General features: G+C 40.2%; 1 protein-coding gene across 2 annotated transcripts in view; it reads left to right on the forward strand.

The window, feature by feature from the left end:
- LOC122349558 (zinc finger protein 536-like) overlaps nucleotides 1-12,926 on the forward strand; it is a 56,397-nt gene extending 43,471 nt beyond the window's left edge. The window contains exon 5 of one of the 2 annotated variants that reach the window (XM_043245651.1): nucleotides 11,431-12,926. In XM_043245651.1, the coding sequence (XP_043101586.1) occupies nucleotides 11,431-11,684 (254 nt within the window). In that variant the 3' untranslated portion in view covers nucleotides 11,685-12,926. The remainder of the gene's footprint in view (nucleotides 1-11,430) is intronic. The other variant, XM_043245652.1, reaches the window with a different exon arrangement.
- The last annotated feature ends 18 nt before the right edge of the window (nucleotides 12,927-12,944 follow it).

A 12,944-nucleotide genomic window follows, 5' to 3' on the forward strand; every position in this document is an offset into this window, starting at 1 on the left:
AAGATGAAAACAAGTCTCAAAGTGAAGCTGTTTAGCGAACTAGTTTCAGTAAACTAGTACAGGTTAAGTAAGGTAAAGGAATTACGACAGGGAGGGTCAGTGATAGGATATGTATTGACCGATCCCTATATACACTGGTTATAGATGAGCACACCTCTGGCTCCCTCCTCTGTGTAGTATAACTGAGCATCTATCTCTCTTTCAGTCTTTCTGGACTAATATATGAGCATTCCACACCTCTGAGCTGTCTTGTGGACTGTATGATTTTCATTTGGTTGCTGTATCCTCATGGCAGATGCTTTGTTTTGTAACTACTGAACTGTACTTATAATGAGAAATAAAATGTATTCAAACTATGAAACACCAGCGTGAACAACTGAGCATTTTTGTGCCGTTTGACCAGATATTTGCCGTCCTTTTCTTACAGATTGTTCGGTGAAAGGGTGCAGTAAAAGATAACATACTTTGATTTTGGATTTAGCGCTACGCTTAAAAAGGATATGGTTGCGGGGTATAAAATATATAATAGAAACATAGAAAAAAGGCGTTTGGCACTTTCCTTCTGCAAAGACCATTAAACATTAAATAGATCAAATCAGCATATTAGAATGATTTGTAGAATGATGAGTAATGGCTGCTGAAAATTCAACTTCGGCATCACATGATTAGATTATATTTAAAGATTTTTATTTTTAAACAGAAACGTTACTTGAAAATCGAATAATATAATTCACAATTTTACTTTATTTTTGTTCAAACGAATGAATACCCCCTCATTTGACACTTAAAATCTAGCGGAAAATTTGTCACAAACAAGGCAAATTATGACATCTAAGTCACTGACATCTTTTGTAACAAAGGTTTTTGAGTAAATTTTATCTTATAAACTGTCGTAATTTTACTGGAAACGTAACGATATTTAAATGCATCTATTGTAAAACGAGACCGTTATAAACCCAGCGCTCTCTCAAACAGAAACACACAAACACGCAGGGAGACATACCGTTGTGAGCTGAGACAGACAGCAGAAATGCTACGTTTTTCTATCCTCCTGTTTCTCTNGTGTGTGTGTGTGTGTGAGTGTGTGTGTGTGACTTGGGAGCGGTGCAGATTATGACAGCTCGCATTACCGGCTGTGTTCCTGCTAACTGTGGCTTTCTACCCTTGGGCTATAGCTGTGTTAATTCCCCGAACCTGTAAGAGCTGGAGACTAGTGTGCCAACTGATGCTCATCCTCCCTTTTTCAATTTTCTCTCTTTTCTCTCTTTTTTTTGACAATAATTTCTATAGTCGATGTGAACGTTCAATTCGGTGTATGTGGCATAAATGAGATTAAATGACCTTTTTGTGACTTTCCGAGCAGCCGTGTGATATGCCTGTTGTTTCTCTGATGTCATTAATAACTGTATCAAAGCAACACGTATAAACGCAGGACATGTATTTTCAAGGACGTTCCCTCTCTCCAGCTCTCCTATAAAGATGGATTTGCCCCGTCACAGACTCTCATCGTAGGCCAATGACAAGCGATAACTGACACCCTTTGGCACAGGGGCCTGTTGTGTCAATACCTCAGAGAGATAAGAGCCCGCTCTCTAAACACATGAAACCATCCTCACTCACACATACACACACGAGCACCGCTTCCACCGCAGGCCGAGGGAACATTTTCCCATTATAGGCCCGTATTTCATGTTTTTCTTAACCTTTTCCTGTGAGTTAGCGGGGTCTCAGTGGGGGGAAACCCGATCTCCTTTAGTCTGATGGGATCCATATTTGTGTTAACCTGCCGTCAAGACCCTGTTGAGGGGAGGTGTCCGAGGTCAATGCCTGACTAATTTTTAAACGGATCAGCTACACTAGACCAGATGGAGAAAGGCCTGGACTTAATAAAACTCACATCCTGAAAAAGTAACCGTTTCTTTTTCCTGCCCCCATCCATGTGTGTACTTGTCTGGAGTTATTGAGCGCTGCGGAGCACTGATGAAAGTCCGCTTTTTTTTTCTAAATACAGTGTTTACAAGATAGATAGATAGAACACAAATGTCTACAACCCTTATAGATAAATCAACATTCAAAAATCTTTTATTTTTATTTTTACGTGCATTCTAATTTATCTCAATCGAACTTCAGTTGGGTTGATTATGTGAAAAGTAAAAAATACTACTTTACTAACAAAATAAAACACGTTAATAACATAACATATTTTTGTTATTTATAACACGCACACACATATATACCTAATGATACCTAATTTAAAACCTATTGAAAACTAATGCATTAATGTTGACGAATTTAACCTTATTGTAAGTATTTCTTTTTTTCCCCTATATGTTTGTTTTTACAATCATGACTGCTTGGGAAGTAAAAAAATGAATAAAAAACGTAGTACAAAATAAAAATACATTTAAGCTCAATTATGCCACATGCAGTAAACTGTCTTGAATGAATATGGTATTTTTTCATTCGCGATTCCGAGGTATCTAAACGGTATTTATTTATGATATACTGTTATGTGTGTAACAAATTGTGCCCTTGCATATTGTAAAAAATATTTCAGCGCGTTAGTGTCACTCTGTCTCGTCACGGTGTCACATTTGTGCGAGTGTGTAAAATGTAGCCGGTGTGTTTAAGAAGGCATCGCGGTTGGGTTGCTGTGTGCCAGCACTTGTAGCCAGGCAGATGGTGACCTGCGCTTGAACCTCTCTTCTCTCTCATTTGTTCAGCTGGCTTTCATTTGGCCGGCGAGCATGCTGCATGCTAGCGAGCGCATTTCCTCATTCAGACCACCAGATGGCGCTACAAATCAACTTATAGCGCCACTGCTGCCGACGGAGGCTTAACGCGCTGATCTTTGAACACCGACGCGCGACGGATGAAAGATTACACTCAAGAAATAGATATTACCACACTAAATCTTGATAGAAATGATGTGAGAGTTTGTGGCACACATTTTAACACCCAAACCTTATATTTTTGTTCCGCCATTAAGTCAGTCACGTGTTTATAGCCTGCTCATACAGTAGCGTGTCTTGTCATTAGGGCCGCCCTAAATGATATCTGAAAGAGAAAGGCATTGTCTGCGGAGAGAATTGCACTCCATTTCCATTTTCAATCTGCAGTCAATCCGTAATCAATCTTATCAGACGTTCTTTGACAGGCTTTTCACATTTTTACACATTTTTGAGCACTCTTCCTCTCTCATTTACACGCATGCAGACAACAGTCATCTGTCACCATTCGAGAGCTCTCTGCGCGTCTGGATACACACCGTGTCATAATGCTCATCATTGACGAGCNGTGCGTGCGTGCGTGTGTGTGTTTGCTCAGCTCTCAGGCAGGGTCTTATGAATCGATGATCATGTGGTATAAGAGAGATAGATGGCTCGGAGCTCCGTCTTGTCTCCTCTAATTGTAAAATATTAGTTACATTAGAGTGTGTTGGGTGATTAATGGAACTTATTTGGAGGTGGCCCTTCCTGGCCCTCCCCCCACCCCCCTGCCAAAGCCTTCTCCACTGACTCCTCCGAACTGAGGGATTTCTCCTACGGCAGACAAATAGGTCCTGGGGACAAAATAGAAAGAAAGGGATGGGAAGAGAGGAGAAGACGGAGAAGGGAAATTCTAGAGAAAGAGATGGAAAGAGTTGTAACACAAGAGCGAGTTAATTTATTCGATTTGATATGTATTTCCAGGTAGCTTACATGCCAACAGTCACATATTATGTCTGCGCTGAGTCGCCTTCATCGATATTTCCATGTCTGCATGGGAATAGATCAGTATTGGTGTATGTAAAAGCTGACTGGAAATGTTATTGATACCTGAGCAGAGGAGCACTTAGGTTTTGCACTGATGCCCGGCCCTGCTCCTCGGCCATTAGAAAGCCATGGATCAGGTTATAGCCAGCAGAACAACACCTGCTGGCCCAGAGCTGGAGCTTCACCCACACACACCTTCATCCTCCGGCTTGGTTCCTATCCGTGTATATTTGTCTGCTTCGTCCTGGGCTTTGGGGGAAAGGGAATGTTTGGATTGTCTTTCGATGTGGAGGCCTCGAGGAGCAGTGGTCTGATAGATCTTGGTATTCTAACTATTCCGTAGACACAAAGCTGTAAATAAGAGCTTGGACGGCGGATGGACATTTAATCTTGTCAAGCACTATACAGTGTTGTATAAACAACTGCTTGCTTGAAATGTTAATACATTTACTTTTACGAAATATGTAGAAATGAAATCTTATCTAAATGTTTTTAGTTCATTTGAAAGCAACTGTTAAAAATTATACAAATATAAAGTTTAGGGGCAAACTCTATGCTTTCTTTTATTAATAAGTTTATTTTTGTTTGTATATTTCATTAAATTTTTTGCAACAAGTATTTTTTACTTGATACATTAATATTATATTAAAAATACCATGTTTTTTGGAGGCTATGATTATAATAATACCATGATATAGTACTATGAGAATAGCAAAAATATGGTAATCGCAAAATTATGCAGAGGAAAGAACATTTCAACACTTTGGGGGGTTTCGCTCATTTGTTTCGAGAAGGTCTTAGAAATTTTATCTAAGACATCTATGACAGTGCAGCTGTCATTATCTAAGTCAATTAACTTGATTTGTTAACTTAACTGAGTCAGATGCAATTAAATCACATGTATACAAAAGCTGATATTATGGCCCGGTTTCACAGACGGTTCTTAATGCTTTTTCGATGTGCATAGAAAAAAAAACAAACATTAGTAGTCTACCTTTTGAGACAAAACAAAGGCACCGATATATTTTAAGATCAGCGAGTGCAAGTTTCTTTTACCTTTTACATTTTAGCCTAGGACCAGGGGTATATCTTTAATTCTTAAGGTGGTACAGTATGTGACGAATGTAAACGTGAAAAAGCTCTATAATGTGAATAATTAATTACACTTAAAACATATGCTCAGACATGACCAAATGTTAAGATTATAAAGGATGGACACTGATACACGTGTGTTCTGCTTGCTTTAAACTATTTTTATGCATTTTATTTAAATTTCCTTTTTTTTTTTCATATAGACATAATCATTGCTGGCTCACAAACAACACAGGCAAATGTAACTTTTAAAGGAAAGATGGCAGTTTAAAATGATTTACTAAAGATAAAACGTAAACCTAAAAGTACACAAGACATTTTAACAGTACTAAACTGCTAAACAAATACTAAAGCTGTCTTTTATTTCAAGCTTTGAACATTATTAACAATGCTCCATATATCGAGTGTTAGTATTATCCCTGCTCGCCCGCACATTTCAAAGTGCTGATTCTTTCACTCAGCCATGCCACGGTCCTTTTTTATTTGTAAGGGCCAATTCTGCTTTTTATTCAATGTGACCACTTTCAGAGTGAAAGTAGTCAGGTACGAGCTGGTCTTTTTTCTCTCTCCTTTGCACAAACACACACACGGCACACTTGCACACACTCGTAGACATTTATTATGTGTCTGTCGTGACAGCTCAGCACTAGAATGTGCAGCAATATGCTCTATAGGGAGAGAGAGAAGGAGAGAAGTGAGCAGTACTGCAGATGAGTACTCATGAACTCTTCCTCCCTTGGCCACACAGATACCCACACACAGACACACAGTCCTGCTGAGACCGCCTGACACATCGCTCTCATCACATGATGTATATACTGCCTTTTACCCATGAGCCTTTCTAACTCTTGACCAATCGCGGGGCTCCTTGCAGGCCCTTGCCAGCACCTCTCATGCTCTGTCAGTGAAGGAAGTGGTATATTATCCCAAAAATCCTTCCATGAAACTTTCTGCACACAGTTACTCAGACATGTCCATGTGGAAAAACAAAACGAAATGCTCTGGAACACATCAAAGAATTCCATTTGTTCAGAAAAGAGAGAAATGAAGCCAAGTAAGGAAGATTGAAAAGAGATATAGTGGCAGGCAGACTGGGAAATGTATAGCGGAGAAACAGAGAGAGTATTAAGAGGTACGTCTGCCGCAGCAGTTTGTAATCTAGTTCAGTGTTTAACATGGGAGATGCTTCCCCGGTGGAGCTTTTAGAGTTTGCTTTTGATACATACAAATCCAAGTTTTTCCGTGTTGTTTTTTTCCCAGAGAGCCCGACTACAGCGTCGGTTCTCCAAACTGCGAAGCGTTTTCCATTAGAGTTGCATTCGGTCGTCTCTTTCAGTTTGAGAAATATTTTGACTAGACGCTCATTACCAGTCCGAACCGTTCCTTTTTTTTTCTGTGTGGAAATCTCTTGATATTTATTGTGAATGCGTTTAAAGTTTATAATGATAAAAGTTAACTATGATATCATAACCGAGCTCAGTGCAGGTGTAAAGATGTTCAGCTTGATGCTTGTCTCATTGTAGAGGCGTCTTTACATGTTTTGTTTTTAACGAATCAGAGCGAGTTGATCTGAAGGTGTGATGTCGGTTTTAGTGTGGAATCTTCCTCAGCAGGGTTTTGGGAGCAGGTGGGGAGAGATAGTGCGTGGCGCACTAACGTTGCGGAGGGATTTGGGTGTTTGGAAGCTCTCTTTGCTGAGTAATCTCCCAGCCTTTACAACACGCAGGTTATTACTGGCCGACAGATGGTACATCACTTTTTACTGCTCACACCTTCTGTGGCTTGCGTTCTCCCTAGACACACTCTCCCTCTGTTTTTCTTTATCTTTTCCTTCTCTTCCATATAGGTGACACTCAAACACAGACACACACGCAGAAGGAAAGTTTCCAGATATAAGATATAAGCAAATGGATATGCAACACTTGCTGCACAGAGCAGAAAAAACTGGCCCCAGAACATACACGTGCACAGCATTGTGTAATCCCTACAGATACAGATTCATTATAGATATTCTTTAAAATATCACAATGGCTTAGAGTATCTTTTTTATCTTATAGGCAGACATGGTTTTGCTTACAGAAGCACATTATGTGTTGTTCAGATCCATTTGTGGTACAGAAATCAATATTTCTCAGGGAGAGTATATGAGTCAGACGTAGGTGATCTTTAAGCCAGTTTAGGTTTAAGCTCTCCACACTTATGTATTTATCACTTATACAAATCTGATTGGTTGAGCGCAGTCCAACAGCACTTACTGCAGACTTTTCACTATCTACATCATACCACTTGCCACTTGTTTTTGGATGGACTGTCAGTGTGCATCTGTGTAAGTGGTGAGGTTTTTCCAGTGGCCCTTTCTGCATGCTACAACAGTGACGTTTATTCATAGATTTATTTGAAATCTCTGATTAAAGTAATTGATATTTAACTCTTTATTTCGATAGGTAACTTTAAACATTCTACTAACAGTAACTTTGCAAATACATGTCAACTAGCAGTCGTCAGAGTATTAGTTGATTGTCTGCACTTTATTTCCACAGCAAACAACATACTGACTATGAGAAAGTATATGTCAACTTATTCAACTAATCTACCATAACAGCCTACTCTGAGAATTAGTAGACATATAGTTGCGAATTAGTTGACATGTAATTACAAAGTAGTAAACAGAATGTCTAATGTAGATTATTTCAAAATAAAGTGTGACCCTGATATGTTTAAAAACACTCTGATTTGCTCAGGAGCACCGCTGTAGTTTCATTTGGAACTATTTTCGTTCTCGACCCAAAATTAAAAGTATTGTTTGTTTCACATGTAACTCAATATTAACTTCGGTTTGTTGATCTGTTGTATAAAAGCATGACGTATTCTTGTTGTAAAAACCATGATGCACTCTTGCTTGTGACATGGTGCGGAAGTGTTTAACTGGTGACCTTGTTCATATCTACAGTGTGAGTTGAAAGGATATGAGTGTTTACACTCTTAATCGCCCGTAGAGCGGAAGTCGCTCTCTCTCCTTCAGTATTCCTATCTCGCTCGTTCTCAGGTTTGAGTTACTCACAGTGAGCATCTGAAAGTCATTAGAGACTCTGCAGTCTGTCAGGTGCCAGCCCATACACACACATGCGCACACACACGTGCACACACACACACACACGCGCACAAACATCCCAACATGCTATACACATGCAGTATCCCCCTCACGTAAAGCCATACACGTGCAAAAACAGTCATTCATGACATGCTCATGAGCTATTATTTTTTCAAAGACATGCCACACACACACAGGGACACATGCCCGAGTGTGTAAACACACACACAGTAAAAGTGCTGAAGCCCTGCAGGTTCTTTCTGCTGCGTGGGGCAAGGGATTCGTCATGTGCTGATGAGCTGTTATAATAATATATGAGCAAATCACAAGCATTCTGCAAATTAATCATTTTTCCTCCTCAACACCCTTCTCCCGCTCTTTCTCTGTCACACACACATACACACTCTTTGTTGCTGAGCGTTGGAGAGGGTGACTTCTCACAGACAGACAGAGGTGAGAGGCAGCACTCTTTCACAGATGGTAGCTCTGGCATCAGATGGAATTTATATAAGACTGATTTTGATTACATGCCAAAGCACCTCCGTGTCTGCGTGAGTGTGTGTGCGTTTGTGTAGAGGAGCTTGTGTCTGCTTGCTTACATACCACAAGTGTACTGTTCAAACGCATCTTGTTGTTTTTTCAGTGTATGTGTGATAAGAAAAGGAGAATAAAAATAAAGACTGTGAGAGAGCAAGAACACGAGGCGCCACAAGAGGGTGCATTAGACGTATCTTCAGAAAGGATGGAGATGAAAAATATACAGACTAGATGCAATAGATGTTAAGAAAGTCTATATAGAACAGGGAAAACAAGTGAACTGATTGAATAAATGCAATCCTTTGTTTATTTTTGATCTGTTTTTATTTTTGGATGATAAACGGCGGGAAGGACAATGATGGAGTGATATTAGGGAATCTGCAGGAAGTGGGTGTTGTCATCGGTTCTCCCTCCTCCTCTTCTCCTTCGCCCTCTGATCTCCACATATGAGGCCTTCAGGGGTTAATTAGGCAGGCGTGATAATGGCACACTGCTGAAAATAATAGAACTCTCTTTTTCTCTCTCTATTTTGAGACAATGTTAGAAAATGATGGAAAAGGGTAAGAAAAAAAGATACAAATCACCTGTCATTTCCATATGTTGTTTTACAAAGCTTAGTACGTATAGAGGTACAAATGTGTTCTTGTGTGGTTTTTGGCCGCAAAACATTCAAAAGATTTATTGGCCATTGGTAACAAGTACATTGGAATTTTTACTCACTCAGGACTCACAGTTGCGGGAAACAGAGTGAAAAAAATGTGGAAAGGATTGACACATACTGGAGAGAAGGAGAAGGAGAAGGGAGAAATAAAATTCTTCATAGTAGTTTGTGTCACTTGGCACCTCAATCGCAGTAGATGTGAATCACTGGAGAGCTTTGAAAAGAAGAACGAGAGAAAAAAAGCAAACGAGAATGAAAGAGAAAGATGCCATCACTGTGTATATTTACAGTATATAGTGGCTTATATACTGTATTAATAAATAATGTCTACCTTTATTGTCCCTGTATGTCCTGGAAGTATGAATACACATATACACATATTTCTCTTTAAACATGTATTGTCTATTAAACATTTTAATTAGTATACATTCTCACCTTTTCCATTTTAATTAAGACAATATTTAACCCAATATTTAATTTGAACTATTTTAATCTTTTTTTTACAAATTGATTTTCAATGTTAACTTTATATTATTCACAGAAATATTATTGTCGGTGTGTACTTTATTGGCCTGATGGCACTAAAATAAGAACGAGAGATTAATGTGAGGAAGATGTTTGCATGCTTTGCTATGAGCACTCAAAAACAAACATGCTTTAGCTTTCTAGCATGGCACCCATACTATGACACACTGTAATCTTTGTACATAAAATCTCCAGCTCTGCTCCTTCTTCTCTTGTCATTTAGGAGCTAGCAGCAACAAGCCAAAATTGCCCCAATTAGTTTCTAAGTAATCGGGGCAACTATTACGGGAAACATTTTGAGAGGGGCTCAATGTGTACAGCCTTTTTGATATAAGAAAAATGTGCCCTGCCACAGAACACCCCTTGAAATATGATTCATTGTTGCCAATTATTTTGACCACCAAATAGGCACCCTGAAGGGGCAGTATTATCTCACTTTGAAAAGGGAAGCTGGAGGAAGCTTTCTGGATGAATACGAAGTGCTGTGATGGAGGTTACATGTCAATAGGCTTTCTTCTTTTGTGTTTCTTTCTGAGCCCTGTTAATCATTTACCTGCGGTCCTGTCACGGCCACAGTGAGCATGGTTCCCTCCTCTCCATATTCCTCCTTATTTGTGTCTATCTCTTTCTGTTTATTCTTAAAATTGATTGAAAATCGCTCCATTCTCTAGCCACTTGGACCAGTCTGTGACAACTCCCAGCTCCCTTTGCCTAAACATTTCCTGCTTCGGGAAAAGAGACGAGATAGGGAAGAAGAAAAGAGAGGAGAAGAAAAGAGAAAGAAAGCTGACTTACAGTTGGTGATGCTAGTTCACTCTAAGTATAAAGTGGCATGAGAATATGCTGCCTCTCAGACTTAGCGCAATGTAAGGGAGTGTGAAATTAAAGTGCGTATGAATGAAACGGCCGGGATTGTGCGTCGCCGGCTTGCTTATCAGACAACTGGAACATCGAAAGCTCTAAAACTTGTAGCAATCCCCTTTGTAGCGAGGCCTCAGCAGACATTGTAGTATTCGAAAGCCGCTGAGACTCCAAAGCCAAACACAAAGTGCTTATAAATCCTTCTTTTTTTGTACCACACACGCATATGCAAGCGGGCGACTTTACGCGCGCTTACTTTGAGGATGCTCACATTTTTCACGTTGCGTCACGGCTACACCTTTAATGCAGCCGCTTTACATTCTCCGCACCAACGGGGCTGCTATTTTAAACCGCCATGTTAATTTGATTTAGTGCTTTTCAAATTGAATTGAGAAAAATGGAGGGCAAATGTACTGTTATTAATGTTCTAAAGTAGCGTGTAGCTGAAAGTGCCTGGCTTTGCTCTAAGTGGATGGGCCCGATAAGAGAGCCAGATATGATAGGCACGTAATCTGCATTCCTCAAACAGACTTGTGTGGGCTATTAAGGGCCATTGTGTACAATGCACCGATGATCAGATCCAATCTCTTAAACAGTTGTACTTGCTCTAAGCTGAAAAGAGCACTTTCGAACTTCTGTAGGATACTGCACAAAGAAAACGTCTTCATCTGAACAGCAGAGATTGTCCACGGATGGATCGAGGAAATGCTTTTGATACATACTGATGAATCAGATGATTAAACGTCCATCTTGTGCTGATTGTAACCAAATACTACACACAAGTGTTATCTGGGCCCTCTGATTAAAATCAGGCACAGAATGTTGAATTCTTTTGAGGCAAGGTGTGTGGCACGTTTAACAGTCAATGATATTGCACAGGATGATAATGTTGTGGGTTTCTTTCTCAGGTCTTGGAGGTCAGAGGCCGTTCCAGTGTCGCTACTGCCCCTACAGCGCCTCTCAGAAAGGTAACCTGAAGACCCACGTCCTGTGTGTTCACCGCATGCCCTTCGACAACAGCCAGTACCCAGACCGGCGCTTCAAACGTTCCCGCATAGACTCTGATGTCTCCGGGAACTCAGAAGATGGGAATCTTTCCTCCTCCGGCCAGTTGAACACAGGAGAAGGTATTTCTGGTGATACTCTTCACACTTTTGAGTGAAGCAACGTAAAACTGAAGCAACAGGGTTTCTGGGACCTTCATGGGTTTGAAGTGATAATGAAACCACCTCATACAAGCATTCCCATTGAATCATTGCAAAAAAACAAGAAATTCAAAACTCTCCCAGAAAAACTGGAGATCATTAACTCCCAAACTGAAACATTTCAGTCTCCGTAATATTCTGTGAAGCACAGGATAGAGATGATGAAGTAAAGAAACCTGAACCCTTTTTGTCTGAAACTAAATACACATCTCTTATTGGAGTTGCCTGAATTGAGCGTTGAAGAGACATTACTGAAGAGGAAAAAAATGACAATGTTTTTTTAAAAAAAGACTGTCATTAAATTCCTCAGAGTGACTTTTGTCCCAAAAATAATGCTTTTATCAGAAAAACGATCCGGGCCAACGATTTCGCGACAGTTGGAAGGGAAAGAAAGATGGAGGGGAGCTGTTGAGCGCACCCTTCAAGAACATGACACCACTAGTGGCCATTTGCCCAGCGCCACTGACGCACAGGGATGGAGTGAGCGGACGGAGGGATGTGGATGGTGAAATGGGGGGGTTGGGGCGTTTGGTGCCAGCCTGACTGGAGCTGTCATCACAGAGGAAATCAATTCAACCCCCTCCCACGCTACTTCCATTCACTCCCCCCACTCCTTCCCCATTTCGCCTCTCCTCACTCTTTCAGAACACGTCAAGAGAAACCTTAGTCGCCTGTACAGCCAGGCCGCTGAAGGGTCAGCCTCAGACCTGTCTGACGATTAGTAGCACTTCCTATCAGCCTCTTTCATTCCCCTCCTCCCTCCCTTCTTATCTTTCTGCTATCGAAAAAAAAAGACAGCCAATAACATTGTATAATAATCCGTGGATAGAATTTTTCCTTCTTTTTCATTGTTGTGCAGTTTTAGGAAGTAATTTGTATGTCACTTAAAGCGACACAGCAAAATGGCAGACACATTAAATGTGATTTCCATTTAGCGCTTCTTAACGAAAAAGTCTTTTTGTTGTTCTTGATGAAGGTGCTGCTTCCCTTCTAACCGGTGGACTTTGGGTAAATACTGACCATATATAACCAAGAGGCAGAATATGTTATTTGTTAAATGTAACTTGGAAATAATATGAAGGACACGTAGCTCTTTTGTGGGGTTTATTGACCCACAGTGGGACTACCTTCTTTATGGAGCTCTTAAAAAAGTAGCACTATGAAGGCACTGTAGATATGAAGTATATAGATAATCACTTCTCCGCTACCTGTCTGTA

Source organism: Puntigrus tetrazona, chromosome 7 (genome assembly GCF_018831695.1).
Source record: "Puntigrus tetrazona isolate hp1 chromosome 7, ASM1883169v1, whole genome shotgun sequence".
In the NCBI taxonomy this organism is placed as follows: domain Eukaryota; kingdom Metazoa; phylum Chordata; class Actinopteri; order Cypriniformes; family Cyprinidae; genus Puntigrus; species Puntigrus tetrazona.